This window comes from Hyperoodon ampullatus (assembly GCF_949752795.1).
Source record: "Hyperoodon ampullatus genome assembly, chromosome: 11".
NCBI lineage: Eukaryota > Metazoa > Chordata > Mammalia > Artiodactyla > Ziphiidae > Hyperoodon > Hyperoodon ampullatus.
The window spans coordinates 54,684,627-54,709,130 of NC_136924.1; the positions used below are offsets into that span (position 1 = coordinate 54,684,627).

Below are 24,504 nucleotides of genomic sequence, written 5' to 3' on the forward strand. Positions count from 1 at the left end.
GGATGACTTTCCGTCTCCCATCATCGCTGGTGTTCAGGCCGCATTTGGCCTGTCTGTGGTCCTAGGCCGCGGCTACCTCACCACCCCTAAACAGTAGGTACAAAATCGACATATAGAGGCCAAAGGATCACTGTACATTTGACTCTCAGTGTTTACAGGAAAAGGCTTTAGTTTTGTGAACAGTTCACTGATGGAAACATTTTTTGAGTGTTTACTAAGTCTGGGAAATTACATATATAAACATTTAATTTTCAGAACAATCCTAAGAGGAAGAAGCTATAATCTCCATTTTACAGCTAATGGAGGAACAGAATGAGCCCATATCTAGTAATTAGGGGAAGATGGCGAATTTGAACCCAGCCCTCATTCTTTATCCCTTTTATTCCCTCTCATATAGCGAAGAGCATTGATTGAGAATTAGGAAATATGAGTTCTCGTTGAGGCCTTGATTCTCTAAAATTCTCTACAATTCCATGCTAAATAATGCAGGTATATAGAAATGGCAGACACAATCCCAATTTTATCCTCCTCTAAGCATCTTTAGTTAAAAGCATCTCTCCCTTCTTTCATCTTCACCACGCCTCTGGTAGACATGAACCAACATTTTCTCCCCATAACCCTTCTGGATCTTTTTTGCATCCCATCCTTCCCAAGCTCTCACCTGCTGTCAGTTTCATTTAAGTAAGCTATTTCTCCATTACCAATGAGCAGGTGAGCGTGGTTCAGCGGTGAGCGTAGAGAATCTACAAAGCTGGAGAACAGCAGTTTAGGCATAAGAAGTGATTAAAACCGAAATGGGTAAAGGAGAGCTTATACCTGCCGTTTCCCAGAGATTAGCGCAGTCCTAGAAGGCCCTTTCATGAGATTCATTCATTTATTGAGCACCTAAATGCCAGGCACTGGGGATACAGGGAGAACAAGAACAATAAACCTGCTCTTTCGGAGTAAACATTCTAGAGTAGTTTGGGATTGTGGATGCAATACAGCCATTAAATAGCAGCTATGAGTTATATACATAAGCAAACACTCCAACCCTCAGAAGAGGTACAAAGACATTTGTTATAAACACTCTATAACTCAAAACTAGGAGAGGAAGCCACATTACAGAAAATATGGGAATTTTCAACCAAATGCAGTGATATCAAAAAGGAACATTAAAGCTACTATAGGGAACAATGTAAAGAGGCATTAGGGACTAGATAGAGATGCAACAAAGGCTTTAATTAGAGCGTCTACTGAAGGTCTTGGGGGGAAAAAATCTTTCTGCTAAGCCCAAAACAGACCAAAAAATGCTATTTAGAACCACTTCCGGACTTCCCTAGTGGCGCAGTGGTTAAGAATCCGCCTGCCAGGGCTTCCCTGGTGGCGCAGTGGTTGGGAGTTCACCTGCTGATGCAGGGGACACGGGATCGTGCCCCGGTCCGGGAAGATCCCACATGCCGCGGAGCGGCTGGGCCCGTGAGCCATGGCCGCTGAGCCTGCGCGTCCGGAGCCTGTGCTCCGCAACGGGAGAGGCCACAACAGTGAGAAGCCCGCGTACCGAAAAAAAAAAAAAAAAAAAAAAGAATCCACCTGCCAATGCAGGGGACACGAGTTTGATCCCATATGCCGCAGAGCAACTAAGACCAGGCGCCACAACTACTGGGCCTGTGCTCTAGAGCCCACGAGCCACAACTACTGAAGCCCACGCGCCTAGAGCCCGTGCTCCACAACAAGAGAAGCCACTGCAATGAGAAGCCCTCGCACTGCAACGAAGAGTAGCCCCCGCTCGCCGCAACTATAGAAAGCCTGCGCATAGCAACGAAGGCCCAAAGCAGCCAAAAAAACCCAAAAAACCACTTCCTTCTAAGTGGGGGAGAGATATTAAATGGTCAAGATATTGGCAAATTCTTTGTGCTTTTTAACAAAGTAGATGGCTGTTTTTAATCCAATGAACACTTTGCTAGCTACTGAATAGGTTAAAGTAGACCTGAGGCTTTTCGTAAACAGCAGTTAGGAAAGATGAATTCTTAAAAGAGAATTTTTAATTCGGACTTTTGGGGGCTAATCCCAGAGAAAAAGTGTGTTTGTGTGAGAGAGAGAAAGAGAAGAGTTAAATAAATGCCAAAATCCTGCTCTTTATATAATCCTCATCTTTTTTCCTTCCAGTTTCTTGGGCCAAACACTGGCAGTCATCCTCGACTTCTCTTCCAACCTTAGAGCAGATCCTACTGGCTCCAACTTCAAGATATGTAACTTCTCATTACCTTCAGCGCTTCCAACCTGGTCCAAGCCACTCTCATCTGTTCCCTTAATTATTTTGAGAGTCTCCTTATCCTTGACTCTATATAGGCCATTTTTCAACACAGAAGCCAAATGAACATTTTTTTTTTTTTTTTGGCCATGCCTCGCTGCTTGCAATGGTGCAGGATCTTAGTTCCCCGACCTGGGATTGAACCCGGGCCCTGGCAGTGAAAACGCCAAGTCCTAACCACTGGACTGCCAGGGAATTCCCCGCCAAATGATCATTTTAAAACCCAAGCTAGATCATGTTACTTCTCTACTCAACACTTGTCAATGGTGCTCCATTTCACTGTCTTTATAATGGCTTACATGGCCCTACTGTATCTGGCCTTTTGCTGCTTCTCTAACCACATTATCCTACTACTTACTCTCTCCTCCTCACTCAATTCTATACTAGCTACACTGGCCTCTTTGCTCTTTCTCAAACATGCCAGTATCTTCTCACCTCAGAACCTTTGCACTTGTTCCCTGGAATGATCTTACCCATAAATATTCCTGTGGCTTGCTCTCTCACCTCTTTCAGGTCTTTGCTGAACTGTGATTTCGTAAGGCCTTCCTCCCTAGCCATCTTATTTCCCATTTCAACAATCCTACTTACCTACATGCACACACAAAATCCCTGTCCCTCCTTCCCTGCTTTACATTCTCCAAAGTATTTATCATCTAGCATATTATGTTTTACTTGTCTCCCCTACAACTAGAATGTAAGTTCTATGAGGGCAAGATGCTTGCTTTGTTTACTGCCATATTATCATCTATAAACAGTATATAGTACTTGGTAGATACTATTTTCTAATGAAGGGATAAATGAAAAGCAAGGAAATGCCTGAAACTACTTTTCAGAAAAGATAAATCTAGTTTTCAATTTTAACTTGTTTTCATCACTGTGATTTTTTGGTTACCTGTTGGTTTTGAGTGTTATGTGAAATTAAGAAAAGGGGTTAAGATTCCACAATGCAAAAAAGGTAGCACAAGTAAGACATGTGACAATCCACAAATCAAATCAATTCAACAGAAGTAGGCCCCCCAAATCAATTCAGCAGAAGGAGGTGACAGAGCTAGAGATTACAATAAATACAAGCCTCTAGGGAATCCACAGAAGTCATAGAAAGGGCTTCAAACTTTCTACAGAAAGTTGAATGATAGAGATCAAGTCAATCTTATTGGCTCTCAAGTGTCAGAGAGACCAGGATGATTTAGGCACTCATCATAAGATGAAACCTAGCTCTATACCAGTTAGTTTAACAAACCTCTATAATTGGGGAACCAGCTGTTTGGAAGTTTACATTGATTTATACCTCATCTATTGCCAAGGATGACACAGTTGATATCTCTTTTAACAAAAGCAAATCACTATGACTTTATAATAAATTTATAATATCATCCATTCTCACGTCATTCATTTACTACTTCTCTATTCTTCCATTCAAACCAGACCAAAATTCCTAAAACATCAGCAGCTTCCACAAGTTTCAGGAGAGGCAGAGCAAACAAAAATCTTAAGTTGTCTTATTTCAGAAAATGGAAGGACGGAATGAACAGAACTCAAGACTCAAGTGATTTTTTTTTTCAGAAGTGTCGAACATTCTGTTAAATTTCTTTTGTTCCTTTTAGAGTTTTTAAACTATAGCTACTCCTAACTTTTTTAATATAATTTGAGCATTATAGCATAAAAATTCTTTCCATTTAAATGGGTAATTTGCAAGATTTACCTTGTGTGTGTGGTTTTATTATGTCCCAAGGAAAAGGGTGAGAATTCCCTATCAGCTTTTCCAGGCACCACCAAGAAGGCTATTAATTTTTTCTTCCAAAAGCACTGCTGTCTATACCAACATTTCAGTTTTCAAAGAACCAAATATACAATTATGAATCATTGATAGTGCTTGCTAGATAAGCAGTACATGTTGCTAGCATCTGTTAGAGCTATATATTTTTCTGTGTACCAGTCACCCTTCCAGGTATCCATGCAACAATACAGAACGAGGGGTTTTCCCCCTCTGCCACATCATATTTTATATACCATCAGGTTCACTGTAATGATCAAATCTTAGTTAGCTATTTCCAATGAACTCAATTCCCATAGGATCTTGTGCAGTAAGAAAGTACATACTATATTACCAAAACTAAAACTATTATCATATCAATCAAATGACAGTTAAAGACTAACTTGAAGACTCAGTACACATAAACAATAATCAGATGATTGTTTTATCATTAACATTTATTGATGGGATGGATAAATACAGATTGAGAAACATACTTGACAGCAAGATATCAAACTGATAGCCAGACTATAAAATGTATACAACATCCTTTTTTAAATTAAAAAAAATTTTTTTTTAATGTTTTACAAAGAGCCCTTACTATAATGGTCACTTACATCTTACCATTCACATAATAGCAGTAGAGATCCCAGGGGTAGCATCCAGAAATGAGGTGCCCCCAAGGAGGACAGAGGCAAGAACAGAATAATATGCTGAGAAAGGGCTCTTAAGAGCAATACAAAGAAAACACAAAAATATCACCACAAAATTGTACCTGAGTGACATAGATTGGAAAAGTGTTTTACTTTTTTTTTCCTTCTTTGCTCTTTGGTCTGACAAGAAAACAGTTTTAGGTGTGTGGAGTAGGGTGGGGAGGTCAGTTTCAAATCCAGAAACCTAGGTTAACACTAAGTTAGTCGGCTGCATTCTTTTCTTTGGGTGCTTAACCCAGCCAGCACTTCCATCTTATAACCAATTCCAATGTGATCAACCACTAATCAGTTAAGGCCTCAGCTTTCAACTGAAGAGTTCCTGATAACCTGATGAAGACATACTTGCTCTGGCTTCAATTAGCATGCTCTCAAGTCTTTCTCTTCTTTTCATTCACCATGAATACACACTCATAAAGGGGAAGAGTAGACACCACTTTTTAGTAAACGTTCCTTTTTTGCCCTCCCTTTTCCAATGCCAAGTTCATGCTGAGAACTTTAGAAACATTAAAATGGAACGGTCTCCCACTTAGAAAATAATTCTCACTCCAGACCACTCTATCAGGCAGGATTATAGTACCATGCTTTTTATCCCACAGAGGGATAAAAAGATAAAACCTGACAGTGTGATACAACATGAACATTTTTTAAACCACCAGGAACACTCAGTTAAAAGCTGGGTGTTAACAAGCAGCAACACAAGAAATTTGGGGAGGCATCAAAGTCACTGAAAGTTTCGTGGGACTGCAGAGGGCTTATTTCTCACCATGTGAAGGGTTGCATAGACTGCTTAAATTCTCTCAAACCCAAGAGAATAATATTTGTATTCCAACTTCAAGATGTCCTAGAATCCCTTTTCCTGGCATTAGTATCAAAATAGATCATCAACAAAAGACTAATCCTTTTAAAATTTAATCAGTTCCCAAGTTCCCACAGTCCTGTGTTTCTGCAGGAAACACAGATATGTTTAAAATCCAACCATACTGGGATAAGACGCCTCTACTTGCCTTTGTCCAGAAACAAGGCATAAGGGGTATGGATTTTCAATATGGGGAATTAAGCAGCAGAGGCTTAAGTAAATCCAGCACTGATGTTACCATGATTTTACTTCTATATCCTAATCCATTGCTGTTTCCAACTGGAGATTTAAATTTTTTCTATCAATATTGGTGAAGCCAATAATACAGAACTATGTAAAAGGATACATTAAATCAAAACACTAAAAGCATTTTTTTTCAAAAAAGAGGAGGCTGAGGTTCTCAGATATGGAAACACATTGATTCAAGTGAAAAGACTAGACTAATTCCTACGTATTTTCTAAACCCAGAAAGCATAACTGATACTTCAGAAGACCAAAGTAGCTTTAGATTAATGCTTCACTAGAGTTCAGCTAACAGCAACACAGGTATCTGATTAAAAGCCCTAAGGACGATTCACAGGTATTTGTTTTTGCCAACATGAGATTCAAGCAAAGTTTTAGGAATGAAATTTACAGAACTTGAGGCTCCAGGCCTGCTTACCACCACTTATCCTTGATAAGGTTAAAAGGAGGGGAAAAAAAGCCATGTTTACTAGACTAACTTTGCATGTATAAATCCTGTTTCTCACCCTTTGAAGTGGTGAGGGTAAGAGAAGACACAGCATTTAGAAACCACACAATCTTCTGAAGCCTAAGCTTACGGAATTTGGACAACATGCATGCTAGCTGATAGGCACATTTGCTAACCCAAAGACAATGCAGTAAGCAGCTTCATGCAGAGCCCATAAGAAGTTTCATGACATATGCATAGATATAAAAGCAGACACTGTAGGTATCTTAAAACAGTATCAGGAGGCACTAATATAAAAAAGGCTCTAAATTGACCTATATCAGCAATGATCTACTAGTGCAAAGGCCAGACTATGCAGCGTAAAGCAGCTCTTAGGCTCTAGTAAGCACTCTTTTCAAGGTCACTCCTGACAAAGTTCTAAGGAACTACAGACTGCCATGGAGAACTGCTGAGGCCAGGTGGATATGTATCTCTGTGGTGAGAGAGTGAATGTGATTAGAAAATATGTGACATTTGATGAGAAAAACTGAAAGCTGTAAAAGACATTTTCATAAATCAGTGATCATCAATTCCACAAGATGCAAACTAAATAACCTTTTGGGAAGGTCAGAAAGGAAAGCTGACTCTGCCAAACAAAATCTAAACAAATAGCCTAAATTTAGTAAACACACCACGCATCTACCAATTACCAATTACCTAGCACAACACAGAAAATATCAAGGAGAAAGAGGAAAATGTCTTCCATAAAAGTAAAGTGACATTCCAAGTCAAAAGTATTACTGGTGTATCAATCAGCACAGAGCTCACTTTACACAGCAATGGCAGGCACTCCAGACAGTTCAAATATGCAGAAGTGCAGGACACTAATTCACCTTCAGTTAAGGCTTACTGAACAAATTCCCTCCTATATTAGGCCAGTGCATCATCAATTCCAACTGTCTCAGTTTTCTCCCCAACCTGTTCCTGGCAAGCAGCAGCACATGTACAACTCCTTTCTCCCTATGACTTCCAATGAAAAACTTCAATTTATCCACAAAGAATATTTGGTGTGAAAAAAGCTGCATTAAAATCAAGAAGACAAATTCAAATTGCATCACCTTTTCCATGGCAAAAAACACCATGAAGACTGAAAAAATATCACATTAAATGATCTGTGGCTAGGTGGCATTTTCAGCTGGACAACTTGGCTTAGAATTCTTTCTAGCCCCTTGAAGATTTCTTTCCTCAACAAAAATGTTCACTCCTAAAATATGGGATAATTAAGCACCCATTAGAACAGGACTCCTGATCCATTTTTCTAAAGGACTCTTAGAAATCTACAGAAGAACTTCTGTCTAGAAGCTAAAACCACCAAAGATGCACAATCTAAACATAACAGTATCTGAAGGCTAGGCTTGCTCACCCTCATGGCACCAGCACTGTTAAATTCATAAGCTCCAATCTCTGAAGTCATATAGGCTGCAAAAATAGAGGATACAGCTGCCTCCCTTCAGATATACAGATAAAAATAAAGTCTTACATTCATAATATAATTTAAAATACAATGTCCTAAAAATTCCCAATCACAGTTTTCATTGTTTCAGTATCCTTTAGCTCCATGGCTTCTCCCAGATCTATTCTCACATATGGTCTGGGCTTTCACAGGAAGGATAGCACATCCCCCTTCCCTTCAGAGACCCTGAGACTGCTCTTACTTGAACACTTTCCCAAAGCCCAATGTGAAAAAAAGCACACCCAATTCTGTAGGGCAGAAGCCAGCCTAGCTCTCCAGCCTTCTTCCTCAACCCCACCTTTGTTCTGTATCAGAAGGAAAAAGGGGGTAAAAAGGAAGTTTTTATAATGGAGTCCAGAGTCCGACCATTGGCTGCACCTGCCCAAACTAGAATTTAGAAGGCTACCCTCAATTACAACATAAAGAAAGAGAAATGTCAAATACAGGCTTCTTCCTTCCTTTATGTTTTAAAGGCCACACCGTGTTCTCTCTAGTAGACTGTTAGGAAGTAAAAATGGTGAAGTACAGGGAAGGAAAGATAAAACATAACTTTTAAACACACACACTAAAAACACACATACCCACACTTACATACACACTTAAAGGCTGAAACACTTCAAGTGGCCAGAGCCAATCTCAGAACTCACGGCCAAAATCCTATCCTCCCATCCCCACTACACACACACACCCCCACCCTCCAATCCCACCCCCCAGGACTCACTGCCGTGTATCTCATACACACAGCAAAATCCCTATCCCTTCCCCAATTATATAAAAAAAAACTAAACAGATAACTTACTTTCTTTAAATTATTTTTTTTAAGTCTCTTAAAAGATTTTGACGTTTAAATACTTCCTCTCTTCTGATATATTAAACACCAAAAGGATCCACAACTGTTTGATAAAACAAACCCTCCATACTTCAGTCCTGGCAAGAAGAGGGAAGATATCAACTCTAATCGACCTAATTAGGAGGTGGAGAGGCCAAGAACAGAGAAAGTATTATGAATCCTTCACAGCTTTAACACATTCTCACCTCTCAGTAAAAACTATAATAAAATAGTTAAATTTCTGAGGCAGGAGATATAATAACCAAGGCCCTCTACCACCTTCCCACCTATGTCTCAATATAAATTTATTCCTAGTCCAACAAGGGTGACGTATTTCATAAGGGAAGTAATTTTCTTAGTCCAGAATCAGTAGTTTAAAAAAAAAAAAAAAAGATGTGTTTTTAAAGTTTTTTTTCTCCTCGTCTTTTTCTTTTTTACTTGGGAAGGGGTGGAAGTGGTGGAGGAGGTTCTGATGGTAGAGGTGGTAGCCGGGGTTTGTCTGTATTGCCAGGTCTGGAGGACATTCCACCAGCCCGTGGATTCAGATATTCTCCATAAGAATGAACATATTCAAACGCAGGCGGCTGAGTGGGCTGAACACCTTGGGCATTGAGAAGGGAGTGAAGCATATTCACAGTATCTTGATAGTCTATGGTCTGGGTTGCATTGTGACCATTGGCCCCAGTGGAGCCTTTATCCAATTTCATGTGAGGAACTCGAGTTTTACAGCTGGGCTGTGAAAAAGTAAGGCCACTTGTGTCTGAGCTATGCCCAGGCAACTGGGCCATTGCAGGAAGAGGAGGGAAGGAGAAATTTATGGAAGAGGATTTAGTATTCTTGGCAATCTTAGCTGAATGATCAAACACTGCCCCTCCAGTCTCTTCAGGGAAGGGCCTTTTATGAGAAGAACTGGAAGAGGAGAAAGAGCTAGACAAGCTATAGGGTTTGTGTGCTAAGGTGCTTGTCTGGCTACTATGTTTTGGATCACCTGGACGTTTGTTCCCAGTACTAGCTGGAAGCTGTGAGTGAGAGTGTTTGTGTGAGTGGTGATTATGATGATGATGATGATTAGATGGGTAAGTCTTGTGCTTTTCTTTGTGCTCACGGCTCTTTGTGACACTGTCATCTACAGAATTGTGCTTGTCAGCTGCAGTGTGAACTTTGATGCGCATTTTTATCTCCTCTGGTTTTGAAGTGGCAGCTTTATCTCCACTTGTCACTGGGATTCTCATTTTGAGAGCTGTTTTGTCAGTCTTTTCCAGAAAAGGCCGCTCAGGGTTTTCTGAGCACTCTATGGGCATTTTCAGAAGGATGGAAGAATGGCTATCATGGTGAGACAGGAGATTCTGGGCAGCATAGGCATACTGTGACTTCACATTGGCCTCCATGTTCTCCAGTTGCCTCTTCTGGGCAGCCAACTCTTCTGCATGCTTTGCACGGTATTCTTTCAGTGATACTTTAGCTGATGGCACACTCTTACTATTCTGCTTCTGGGAAACAAATGCATTTGAACCATCCTGTTGCAAGGAATGATCAACTCCTATAAGTGCTAAATTCTCACTAGTCCGATGACCCTGAGCAGGTTCTACCTTAAAAGGAGGGTGGGAGGACAGCCAACGCTCACTTGGCAACATCTCCACATTGCTTAAGTTACTGGTTGACTCTTCAGTGGGTGGAAGGGAAGGCACTGCACTTGTGGTAGAAGAAGCTGACATACTCATTAAACCTGCAATAGTTGTATCTGAAGAGCTCTGGGAAATCATATTAAGGATTGTCTGCTCCGAAGTGTTTTCATCTGCTCCTCGGTCATCTGTTTTTGTTTTCTTGGCAGCCTGGCATGCCTAGAATGAAGCAAATAGCATCTTTTCACTTCAGGTAATTTATCAAATGGAAAAAAAACACTGAAATGAGTAGACTGTGTTTGCTGTGACATTGGGAGTTGGGGATAGCCCATAACCAGGAGGTTACTCTAACATGAGACTGACAATTATTACCATCAGGAGAGATACGATTTTTTAAACCTTCAATCAAGCATCACAAGCTCTCAAAGAGGTATCTGAACTCCCATGTTCGTTGCAGCACTTTTCACAATACCTAAGGTATGAAAGCAACCCAAGTGCCCATCAATAAATGAATGTATTAAAAAAAATGTGGTCTATATATACAATGAAATATCATTTAGCCTTAAAAAGGAGGAAGATTCTGTGAAGACAGCAGAGTAGGCAGCACCAGGAATCTGTCCCACCTAGACAACAATTGCAAAGGCAGAATCTGTCTGACATAACTATTTTGGAACTTTGCAGTCTGTTGAAGGTTTGCAGCTGCCAGGGTAAGCCCTGGACAATAAACTGAAGTTAATTTCCCTCAATTTCAGCTCTCAGCCCCAGTCAGCTGTGCAGCTGTTCCTGGAGTCGCTTGCACACAGCTTGGGGGACCCTGGTTAGGCAAAAAGGGCTCTATTTTCCAAATATTGGAGATCTGTGGTCTGATTGCTGACTGCTGCTTTCAGTCACAGAGGTACAAAGAGAAAGGTAGCCATTGTTGTTGCACCTCCCTCCATTGTTGCAATCCCCTCCCCCTCTGGCTGAAGTGACTTCCCTGGATATAAAGGGCCAGCCCCCTTCCTCCCCCACTTCATTTTTCACTTTTTCTCCCTTTGGGAACCAGATATTAGAGTAGAACATTAAAAAAAACACTGTCCCTAGAGGAATGTCCAGGAAAAGGCTCAGATAAGAACTGAGAAGACATTAATTTTATACATCAAGCTGATCCTCAGCACAGAAATATCCTTCAAAATCAAGCCCCCACCCCAAATATACAAAAAAAAAAAAAAATCCCAGCAAACCCCAGGAAAGGGAGAGAATCTGATTTCCAGAGTTACCATGTTATTAGATTCAAATGTCCAGTCTTCAACAAAAAAATCACAAGACACATAAAGAAACACGAAAGTATAGTCCATTCAAAGGGAAAAAAAAATCAATAGAAACTGTCCCTGAAAAAGACCCAATGGCAGATTTACTAGGCAAAGACATTAACTGCCTTAAAGATACTCAAGGAAATGAAGATGTCAAAAAGTCAAGAAAACAACATGTGAACAAAATGAAAGTATCAAAAAAGAGATTATAAACTTTTAAAGAAACCAGAAAGAAATCCTGGAGCTGAAAAGTACAGTATCTGAAATGAAAAATGCACTGGAGGGATTCAAAGGCAAATCTGAACAGGCAGAAGAATCAGCAAACTTGAAAATAGGACAAAGGAAATTATCAAGTCTGAGGAACAGAAAGAAAAAAGACTGAAGCAAGTGAACAGAGCCTAAGGGACCTATGGGACACCATCAAATAGCCCAATGTATGCATTGTGGGAATTCCAGAAAATGAAAAGAAAGAGAAAGAGGCAGAGAATATGTGAAGATACAGCAACTCAGAACTCTCCAAATCTGATGAAAAAACATGAACATAGATATCCAAGAAGCTCAGTGAATTCCAGGATAAACTCAAAGAGACTCACATCAAGACATATCATACTTAACCCTCCCAGACTTCAGACAGTACTACAAAGCTATCAGTAATCAGTGTGGTACTGGCACAAAATCAGACATCTGGATCAATGGAACAGAATAGAGAGCCCATAAATAAACACACATGCCTAGAGTCAATTAATCTTTGACAAAGGAGGCAAGAATATACAGTCTCTTCAACAAGTGGTGTTGGGAAAGTTGGATAGCCACATGTAATTCAATGAAGTTAGAACACACCCTCACACCATACACAAAAATAAACTCAAAATGGCTTAAAGACTTAAACATAAGACATGACACCATAAAACTCCTAGAAGAGAACATAAGCAAAACATCCTCTGACATAAACCTACCAAGGTTTTCTTAGGTCAGTCTCCCAAGGCAATAGACATAAAAGCAAAAATAAACAAATGGACCTAATCAAATACAAGCTTTTGCATAGCAAAGGAAACAGTAAACAAAAAGAAAAGATAACCTACGGACTAGGTGAAAATATTTGCAAATGATGTGAATGACAAGGGCTTAATTTCCAAAATATAAAACAGCTCATACAACTCAACAACAAAAAAACAAACAACCCAATCCAAACATGGGAAGAAGACCTAAATACACATTTCTCCAAAGAAGACATATAGATGGCCAACAGGCACATGAAAAGATGCTCAACATCACTACTTACCAGAGAAATGCAAATAAAACTACAAAGAGGTACCACCTCATACCAGTCAGAATGGCCATCATGAAAAAGTCTACAAATAACAAATGCTAGAAAGGGTATGGAGAAAAGGGAACCCTACTACACTGTTGGTGGGAATGTAAGATGGTGCAGCCACTACGGAAAACAGTATGGAGGTTCCTCAAAAAGCTGAAAATAGAGTTGCCATATCATCCAGCAATCCCACTCCTGGGCATACATCTGGACAAAACTATAGTTCAAAAAGATACATGCACCCTAATGTTCATAGCAGCACTATTCACAATAGCCAAAACGTGGAAACAACCTAAATGTCCATTGACAGATGAATGGATAAGAAGATATGGTACATGGAATACTACTCAGCCATTAAAAAAGAACAAAATAATGTCATTTGCAGCAACATGGGTGGACCTAGAGATTATCATGCTAAGTGAAGTTAAAGTCAAAGACAAATATCATATGATATCATTTATACGTGGAATCTAAAATATGACACAAATGAACTTATCTACGAAACAGAAACAGACTCACAGACATAAAGAACAGACTTAGGGTTGCCAAGGGGTGGGGGATGAGGGAGGGATGGAGTGGGAGTTTGGGGTTAGCAGATGCAAACTATTATATATAGAATTGATAAACAACAAGGTCCTACTGTATAGCACAGGGAACTATATTCAATATCCTCTGATAAACTATAATGTAAAAGAATATGAAAAAGAATGTATATATATGTATAAATGAACCACTTTGCTGTATAGCAGAAATTAACACAACATTGTAAATCAACTACACTTCTTTTTTTTTTTTCTTTTTTTTGCCACACCACACAGTTTGCAGGATCTGTTCCCCGACCAGGGATTGAACTCAGGCCATGGTAGTGAAAGCGCCAAATCCTAACCACTAGACCACCAGGTAACTCCCCAACTATACTTCAACTAAAAAAAAAAAAAAAAACAGATGAATGGGTAAAGAAGATGTGGTATATATACAACAGAATACAACTCGGTCATAAAAAAGAAGGAAATGTTGCCATTTGCAACAACATAGATGAACTTGGAGGGTATTAGGCTAAAATACTGTATGTTACCACTTATATGTGGAATTTAAAAAATAAAATTAATGAATATAACAAAATAGATACAGACTCACAGATATAGACAACAAACTAGTGGTTACCAGCGGGGAGAGGGAAGGGGGAAAGGGCAAGATAAGGGTAGGGGATTAAGAGGTACAAACTACTATGTATAAAATAAATAAACTACAAGGATATATAGTACAACACAGGGAATATAGCCAATATTTTATAATAAGTATAAATGGAATATAACCTTTAAAAATTGTGAATCATTTTGTTATACACCTGAAATTTATATAATATTGTACATCAACTATACCTCAATTCTTAAAATCATGGTATTAAAAAAAAAAACATATCATACTCAAACTTTCAAAAGCCAAAGACAGAATTCTGAAAGCAGCAAGAAGCAAACTGTTACATACAAGGTATCCTCAATAAGATCATGAGATTTCTCAACAGAAACTTTGGAGGCCACAAGACAGTGAGCTGATACATCCCAAGTACTCAAAGAAAAAAACTGTCGGCCAAGAATCCCATAGCCAGTAAGAATGTCCTTCAAAAAAGTGAAGGAGAAATTAATTATCTCCAGATAAACAAAAGCTGAGGGGGGCTTCCCTGGTGGCACAGTGGTTGAGAGTCCGCCTGCCGATGCAGGGGACACGGGTTCGTGCCCCGGTCCAGGAAGATCCCACATGCCGCGGACCGGCTGGGCCCGTGAGCCATGGCTGCTGAGCCTGCACGTCCGGAGCCTATGCTCCGCAACGGGAGAGGCCACAACAGTGAGAGGCCAGTGTACCGCAAAAAAAAAAAAAAAAAAAAACAAATGCTGAGGGGATTCGTGACCACTAGACCAGCCATACGAGAAAAGCTCAAGGGAGTCCTCCAAGACAGTAACTTCAAGCCATATGGAGAAATAAAGACCTCAATAAAAGTAAATACATGGGCAATTATAAAAGCTGGTATTGTAACAATGGTTTGTAATTGCACATTTTACTTTCTACATGATTTAGGAGACTAACACATTCTCAGGGAAAAAAAATTAGTGTAAAACCTAGTATTACTATAACTTTGTCTTATAATTCCAAACCTTATTTTTTATATAGTATAAGAGCCTAATGCATCTAAAAGAATTATTAGTTTTCGGGGAGCACACAATGTATAAATATTTAATTTTGTAACATCAACAACCAAAAGGAGTGCATCTGTAAAGGAGACAAATTTTGTATGTTAATACAGAAAATGAATGAAAAAGGAATTTAAAATTTTTCACTATGAAAAATCAACTAAGCACAAAAGACAGTATAATGCAGGAAATGAGGGACAAAAAAGCCATAAGACATACATTAGGCATACCTTGGAGATACTGTGGGTTCAGTTCCAGACCATCTCAATAAAGCAAATATCACAATAAAGTGAGCCACACAAATGTTTTGGTTTCCCAGTGCATATAAAAATTGTGTTTACACTGCAGTCTATTAAATGTGCAATAGCATTATGTCTAAAGAAAATGGACATACCTTAATTTAAAATACCTTACTGCTAAAAAATGCTAACCATCATTTGAGTCTTCAGTGAGTTGTAGTAGTAATACTAAAGATTACTGATCACATATCACCATAACAGATATAATGATAATGAAAAAGTTCAACATACTGCCATAATTACCAACGTGTAACAGAGACACGAAGTAAGCAAATACTGTTTGGGAAAATGGCGTCAACAGACTTGCTTGACGCAGGGCTGCCACAAACTTCAATATAAAAAATGCAATATCTGCAAAGTGCAGTAAAACAAGGTATGCCTGTATAAAGAACAAATAGCATTAAGTGACAGAAGTAAATCTCTCCTTATCTGTAATTACTTTAATTGTAAATGGATTAAACTCTTAAGGAAAAGACAGAGATTTGTAGAATGGATAAAAACATATGATCCAACTATATGCTATCTACAAGAGGCTGAGATCCAAAAACCCAAACAGGCTGAAAGTGAAAGGATGGAAAAAGGTATACAATGCAAACAGTAACCAAAAGACAGCATGCATGGCTATACTAATAGCAGACAAAATAGACGTGATATCAAAAAAGATTTCAAGAGACAAAAAAGAGCATTATGTATTTTAAAAGGCTAGCTACAGAAATTAGACATAGCAATTATAAACATTTACACACCTAATGACAGGCCATCAAAATATATGAGGCCAAAACCTAACAGAATTAAAGAGAAATAGACAGCTTTACAGTAATAGTTGGAGACTTCAATACCCCACTCACAATAATATATCAAGCAGAAGATAAGGAAGTAGGACTTAATAAATAAACTAACTAGATCTAGCAGACATACACAGAACACTCTCCCCAAAAACAGCAGCACATACATTCTTCAAGTGCATATGGGACATTATCCAGAACAGACCATATGTTAGGCTGCAAAGTTAGTCAATAGATTTTAAAAGATACATATCACACCATGTATTTTTTCTGACCACAACAAGATAAAGTTAGAAATCAGTATCAGAAAGAAAATCAGGGAGAAAAAAAAATCACAAAATTGTAGAAATTAAACCAATGGATCAAAGAAATCAAAAGGGAAATGAGAAAATACTTAGAGACCAAGAAAAACAAAACACAACATATCAAACTTAAGGTAGGCAGCAAAAGTGGTGCTAAGGGAGAAATTTATAGCTATAAACACTACATTAAAAAAAACCAGGGACTTCCCTGGCGGTCCAATGGTTAAGACTCCACACTCCCAATGCAGGGGCTATGAGTTCAGTCCCTGGTTGAAGAACTAAGATCCAGTATGCCACACAGAGTGGAAAAAATAAAAATAAAAATTTAAAAAGTAAAAAGTACTTAAAAAAAACAACAACAACAACAAAAAAAACAAGAAACTGGGAATTCCCTAGCAGTCCAGTGGTTAGGACACCGTGCACTCACTGCCTGGGGGGCCTGGGTTCAATCCCTGGTCGGGGAACTAAAAATCCCACAAGCTGTGCAGTGTGGCCAAAAAAATAAAAAACAACAACCAAGAAACATCTCAAAATAACAAACTAACTTTATAACTTAAGGAACTAGAAAAAGAACTAAACACAAAGCTACCAGAAGGAAAGATATAATAAAGATTAGAGCAGAGATAAAATAAGCTAGAGAAAAACCAAAACAAAAATTGGTTCCTTGAGAACATCAACAAAATTGACAAATCTTTAGCTAGACAGACTAAGAAAAAAAGAGGGAAGACTCAAACTACTAAAATCAGAAATAAAAGTGGAGACTGCTACCATTCTAACAGAACAAACTGTATATCAACAAATTGAATAACCCAGACAAAAGGGACAAATTCCTAGAAACACAAAACCTATCAAGACTAAATCATGAAGAAACAGAAAATCTAAATAGACTTACAGCTAGTAATAAAATTGAATCAGGACTTCCCTGGTGGCCCAGTGGTTAAGAATCTGCCTGCCAATGCAGGGGACACGGGTTCGAGCCCTGGTCCGGGAAGATCCCACATGCTGTGGAGCAACTAAGCCCATGTGCCACAACTACTGAGCCTGCACTCTAGAACCCGCGAGCCACAACTACTGAGCCCACGTGCACCTAGAGCCCATGCTCTGCAACAAGAGAAGCCACTGCAATGAGAAGCCTGCCCACCACAACAAAGAGTAGCCCCCGCTCCCTGCAACTAGAGAAAGCCTGCGTGTAGCAATGAAGACCCAACAGAGCCAAAAATAAATAAATAAAATTTAAAAAATAAATAAATAAAATTGAATCAGTAATCAAAAATCTCCAAAGGAAAAAGTGCCTTACTGGTTAATCCTACCAATCATTTAACGAAGTAATGCCACTCCTTTTCGAGCTTTCCAAAAATCTAAAGAGGAGGGAACACTTCTCAACTCATTCTATGAGACAAGCATTACCCTGATACCAAAGCTAGACAAAAACACTACAAGAAAGGAAAACTACAGGCCAATATCCCTTATAACCACGGATGCAAAAATCCTCAACAAAATACTAGCAAGATGAATTTGGCGGCATTTTTTAAAAATTACATATCATGCATGACCAAGTGGAATTTATTCCTGGAATATAAGGAGGGCTCAACATATGGAAATCAATTGATGTAATATGTCACACAAACAGAATGAAGGAAACAAATCACATGATCATCTCAATTTGTGCAGAGAAAGCATTTGACAAAATTCAACACACTTTCATGATAAAAACACTCAACAAACTAGGAACATAAAGAGGAAACTACCTCAACATAATAAAAGTCACATATAAAAAACCCACAGTGAACATCATATTCAATGGTGAAAGACTGAAAGTTTTCCTTAAGATCAGGAATAAGGAAAAGATGTTCACTTTCACCACTTCCATTCAACACTGTACTGGAAGTTCTAGCCACAGCAATCAGGCAAGAAAAAAAAACAGCATCAAATTGGAAAAGAAGAAGTAAAATTATCTCTGTTTGCAGATGACATGAGCTTATATGTAGATAACTCTAAAGACTCAACCAAAAATAATTTATTTTTTCTGATTTTATTAGAATTAATAAATGAATTGGGCAAAGTAACAGGATACAAAGTCAACAAATAAAATTCAGTTACATTTCTCTACATGAATAAACAATCCAAAAAGGAAATTATGAAAATAATTCCATTTACAACAGCACCAAAAAGAATAAAATACTTGGGAATTAACCAAGGAAGTAAAAGACTTGTACAATGAAAACTGCAAAACACTGCTGAAAAAAATTAAGTAAAACATAACTAGAAACTCACCTATATTCTGGATCCAAACATTAATTCAAACATTAATACTGTTAAAATGTGGGGGGACTTCCCTGGTGGTCCAGTGGTTAAGACTCCACACTCCCAATGCAAGGGGCCCGGGTTCGATCCCTGGTCAGGAAACTAGATCCCGCATGCATGCCACAACTAAGAGTCTGCATGCTGCAACTAAGCGTCCATATGCTGCAACTAAGAAGCCTACATGCCGCAACAAAGATCCCGAGTGCTGCAACTAAGACCCGGCGCAGCCAAATTAAATTAAAAAAAAAAAAAAATCCTAGAATTCATATGGGATCTCAAAGGACACTGAATAGTCAAAACAATCTTGAAAATGAAGAACAAAACAGAAAGACTCACACTTCCTGATTCCAAAACTTACTACAAAGCCACAGTAATCAAAACAGTGGGGTACTGACATATAGACATATAGATGAATGGAACAGAAAAGAAAGCCCAGAAATAAACCTTCACATACATGGTCAAATGATTTTTGACAAGGGTGCCAAAACCATTCAATGGGGAAAGGACAGTCTTCTCAACAAATGGTGCTAATTCCACTATTCATATGTAAGACTTTGAAAAATACCTGAAATACAACTTTAGACTGCAATCTATATAAAAACAAAATTCTAAAATCCATTTAAAAGCAGGTAATGTCAAAGAAAAATTATAATACCAGTTCTAATCTCCTAACTCTGAATCTTTCCTATACCAGAAGCCAACATTCTGTGACTCAGAAAAGCCAAATTTTTCCCCTTAACACTCCCCATACAAAAAAATAACTAATGTTGCTGACCAAATGACTAAATCACAAGAGTCGCAAAACACCAAATAAATCTCACTGTCGCCTACAGCAATGGATTTCTGGGCCAGAAGCCAAGCTATGAAGTTGAAATTATGACTATTGCATAACTACAAAAAGGGAAATTCCAAACCGAGGGTACATATCCATATCTGGTATTTTCACTGGTGTGGTCAAAAGAAGAAAATGGTTTGTTCCACAAACTGACAGCAATAATTCTTACCCTCCAATTCCGAATTCGTTTGAGCCTGTTGGGGGTTTTCTCCAGAATCTGTAGAAATTCATGTGTCAGTTCTACAAATGAAATTAGAACATTTAAGAAAAACTCAGAGAGGCAGAAGTAATGAAATAAGAATAACCTCAACTAACTATATTCATCTGAAATCAAGTCACCTTTGGCCAGATATGTGACAGATCAAGAGCAAGTGCTATTCAAGGTCCCTTACTCTAAAACTTACCATCTAAAAGTTCCAAGGTCACAGTGGCGTCAACATACTCCCACCAGTGCTTCCCATCAGTTGAGACTGGGATCTCCCAGTTGGACCACTTGCAAGCCAGATGAATGCAGACACAGGCCACCACAGGAGGTGTGTACTGCAGGCTAAATGTGGTCAAATGCAGGCTGACATCAGAGGGAAGGAAACAAGAGAGTGTCATGAGCTCTCAATTCTGAACCCAAAGTTAAAACTCTCCATTACTTTAAAAAAAAAGTTAAAAAAAAAAAAACAAAACCCACTGGAGAGCAAGAAGGGCAAGAAATATCCAGTGCTCTGATCCAGCACCCAACATGATTTTTTCCATTAACCCACCGGCTCAGGTAACAACTTTTCTAATTTTTTTTACTACACATCATTTAATCCACACACTGATGAAGGACTGGAAAAAATAAAAACAAAAATAAAAGACTGAGTATTCAGTTTTTTAAAATAAGGATTAATTATCCTGAGAATAAGCTCAGAACTTAAGGAAAATTATAAGATTTTTGATATGTATAATCCCTAAGTCAAATACCTAAGGAAATATTCTAAAAATTATCTTGTCTCATGCCAATCATAGGTCTGGTCTCTTTAAAATAATGAATAGACAATCATTCTCTCAAGTGTGAATATACTTGACAGTTTACTTTTAAAATTTCTCCCACTAGGCTATAAAAATGAACTTCTTAGCCCTGACAGTCATTAGGAGTGTCTTTGGTTTCCATGAACAACCAGTAGACTGGAGATGAGAATAAGCAAGTCATTTGGTAATACAAGTTATGTATTAATTTTTTTCTTTAAAAAAGGAAGGAGAAAGAAAAAGTATCACAACTCTTTACACATATACATGCCCATTTATCTGGGCATGGGTGAAGAAAAAAAGAGTCTTTTAAAATATAGTAACAGCAGAATCCTCCAAATTAGATTTTAGTCACTGTCAATGAACCCCAAGTTTAAACAAACTTTCAGAATTATGCTCTTGGATATTTTAAAGCAAAGTAACAAATGCAGAATTAAGTAGGCTATCAAATGATCAGCAATAAATAAATATATCACTTTAACAAATTAAAAAAGCAGCATGGAAATTTTAAGGTACACATGAAAACTGTGCAGAAAAATCAACCTTTACCATAGAATTGTCTATAACACACTGTATCAGAGATCCTTGCCTAGATCTTTGGCTTCTAGTTTACTAAGTGCAAGACCTCATCTTTCCATATACCCATCAAAAAGTGACAATTCTAACGCAAGTAAAGTACTATCCCAAAAACAGAAGAGAAAAATATTAAAATATAAACCTGTTGGTTGCCATGAAGTATGAAGTCTGTGCTAAGTCCTTGCTTGCTAAAAAAAAGAAAGGGGGTGGGGGGGAGGTTATTAGTTTCATTCATTCTAATCAATTATTTAGTAAGCAATTTAATATTTGCAAGGCAGAGAATATAGTGGTAAATGAGGCAGGCATGGGGTCCCTGACCACCTGATGTTTACATTCTACTGTCAAAGAAAACAGTTTGAGTGATTTTTAATTAAAATATTAATAATTATGCTGCTTCCCAACTTAGGGACCTAAGCTTTATTCTGCACACCAGATATAAGGGGTACATGTTTAAAATGCAATTCCTGGGCATCCTCCCTAGAGTTTGACTCAACACATTTGGAGAAGAATGTAACAAACATTTTTACTTGTTAGTAACTCAGAGATTCTGATACAAGGGTTCACTGAGAAATTCTAAGCTAGGGGATGAACTAATTTGGAGGCAAAATCAGAATCCAGAAGACCTTGCTATAACTGGAAAAAATTAGCAAATAACATAAATTACTCATATATATTACAATTTAAAAAATTCCTCCTTTGGGCTTCCCTGGTGGTGCAGTGGTTAAGAATTGCCTACTGATGCAGAGGACACGGGTTCGAGGCCTGGTCTGGGAAGATCCCACATGCCGCGGAGCAACTAAGCCCACGCACCACAACTACTGAGCCTGCGGTCCAGAGCCTGTGAGCCACAACTCCTGAAGCCCGGGCACCTAGAGCCCGTGCTCTGCAACAAGAGAAGCTACCGCAATGAGAAGCCCATGCATTGCAAGGAAGAGTAGCCCCCACTCACCGCAACTAGAGAAAGCCCGCACACAGCAACAAAGACCCAATGCAGACAAAAAAATAAATTAAAAATAAATAAATAAACAAATTAAAATTCCTCCTTCAAAAAAAAATGCTCTGGGTAACAAAGCAAATTTTAACCTTCCTTAGATTAAGTATTAGCATTTATCCATCTCTGTTTGTGTAAACCTTTTAATGCTTTCAAAATATAAGAACTCAGGGAAAACTCTGAGTTTTCAGATGAAACACACAAATAAGGCCAATTATCAGTTAAGTCTACAAAATGAAAAATGGCATTTAAATGCACAGTGGTGTCTAGATATCCTTGATACTACTATTTAAATAAATAAGAACTAGGTTTCGTGCAATTACAGCTACTGAAGTTAAATCAGAATAAAAACCAAGTCCTGGACTTCCCTGGTGGCGCAGTGGTTGAGAGTCCGCCTGCCGATGCAGGGGACACGGGTTTGTGCCCCGGTCCGGGAAGATCCCACATGCCGCGGACCGGCTGGGCCCGTGAGCCACGGCCGCTGAGCCTGCGCGTCCGGAGCCTGTGCTCCGCAACGGGAGAGGCCACAACAGTGAGAGGCCCGCGTACCGCAAAAAAAACAAAAACAAAAACAAAAAAAAAACCAAGTCCTGCCAGGGAATTAACAAAGATGAAAATAAGTTCAAATAAATTCTAGATGACCCTCTGGGTGGCCTTTAAGAGTGCCTAGGACAATCAACCCTAGAATCAAATTAACACCCAAGACATCCTTAAAATTGCTGTTAGATACTTACGATTTGGTGACTTTTCAAAATCTGCCCCCAGCTTTGACAAACATCCATAAGAAACTAACTCTCTTTATCTGGAGATCATCTAAAAACATTATAAGAACCCAAAAGAAAAACTCCAACCACTCATTTTGATTTAAGCCAGGTAGGTTTTTTAATTTAAATTTTGGCCAAAGCAGCTGTGTTCTGTATTTGTCCAGAGCAAATCTTAGCCTCTAAATGGTAAAACAATTTAAGACAGCATCTCAAGTTGGGATTCCTTACCTCGAACAAGTTGAGTGCACTTTACCACATGTGTATGTGGGTGATCAATTGTTAGTTCAAAGCCTAAAAAAAAAAAAAGTAACTGGTTAAAAAGCTAAAGATACTCAAAATATTTTATATTTCTTTTATCTGAGTCATCATTGAAGGCCTCCCTCATTTTCTGGTCTCAAAACTGCCTGTTCAGAGGCTAAGAGAGTCAGACAAAGTATGTAGCACACTCTTCTTTAAGATTATCTTCAAAGGTGCTTCTATTTTGAGCTAGAAGGCACCACTCAGATAATAAAGCTAATGCAGTCTCAAGATCCCTGAGCTACCAAAAACATCTAAACACACAACATTTTCTTAGGGACAACAGAATATAATACATGGTTGGAAGAAGCAGTTACTCATGTAATGATTATCTTCAAAAGCTTAACCTTGAGAAAACATTTTGAAACCTATTCCTCTCTTACCTCAGTTTTGTCCCTTTTCATCATCTCAATTACTGTAAGTACTGATCATTTTATCTAACTCTAAATGATCTTTACCAAATTTACTTAAGGAAGATCGGTATGTCTACAAAAATTTTCAATGAAGTTTCTCTTTTTGATTATATAAATAAAAATTTTCAATGAAATTTCTCTTTCTGAGTATGTAAATAAAATTTTCCAGTACAAGTAAAGAAATTCTAGGGAATTCCCTGGCAGTCCAGTGGTTAGGACTTGGCACTTTCACTACAGAGGGCCTGGGTTCAATCCCTGGTCGGGGAACTAAAATCCCACAAGTTGCGTGCCACAGCCAAAAAATTTAAAAAATAAAAATAAAGTCTGGGACTGATTTAAAACAAAAAAGAAAGAAAAAAAAATTCTACTGAGAAATTTACTTGATGTAAATTATTCTAAAAGCATAATTGATTCTTGCAAATTAGATCTTACTGGTTTCCACATTAAAATATTAATAAAAATTTACTCCACCAGAAAAATATCATTGTCCCCTAAAATATGGTTACCTTGAAGAAAACTAATTTAAAGTAAAAATTAGCAAAAACTAACTTCAGAGACAAACTTTGAAGAATTCACTGTATGTTTGTACATGCAAAACTACAGCCCTACCAGTAACTTTCCAACATAACTCATGAAATACTCCCCTACCTAAAGAGAAAAATGATAGCCCAAAAGAACTAGAAAATCTTTATTTTCCATATTTGCTAAGCTTTTAAAGGCAGTCTCTTTGATGAAAATAATAGATAATAGCAGAACATCATCAGTTCTTTAGCCCATCAACTGCTATAGCTTGAATTCCTCCACCTCCACTGTCTGAACACTGATTATCAGTTTTAAAAACAAATGCTGTTATCTAAATATAATGACAAGCAGACTATAAAAATCCATGGAAGG

General features: G+C 38.3%; 1 protein-coding gene across 2 annotated transcripts in view; it reads right to left on the minus strand.

Moving 5' to 3' along the window:
* Window positions 1-9,061: 9,061 nt before the first annotated feature.
* The window catches only part of CCNT1 (cyclin T1), a gene marked incomplete at both ends in the record, with an annotated part of 28,557 nt that continues 13,114 nt past the window's right edge, over window positions 9,062-24,504 (minus strand). Inside the window, 5 exons of one of the 2 annotated variants that reach the window (XM_079715294.1) lie at window positions 9,062-10,468; window positions 19,737-19,807; window positions 19,972-20,135; window positions 21,288-21,333; window positions 23,129-23,191. In XM_079715294.1, the coding sequence (XP_079571420.1) occupies window positions 9,062-10,468; window positions 19,737-19,807; window positions 19,972-20,135; window positions 21,288-21,333; window positions 23,129-23,191 (1,751 nt within the window). The remainder of the gene's footprint in view (window positions 10,469-19,736; window positions 19,808-19,971; window positions 20,136-21,287; window positions 21,334-23,128; window positions 23,192-24,504) is intronic. The other variant, XM_079715295.1, reaches the window with a different exon arrangement.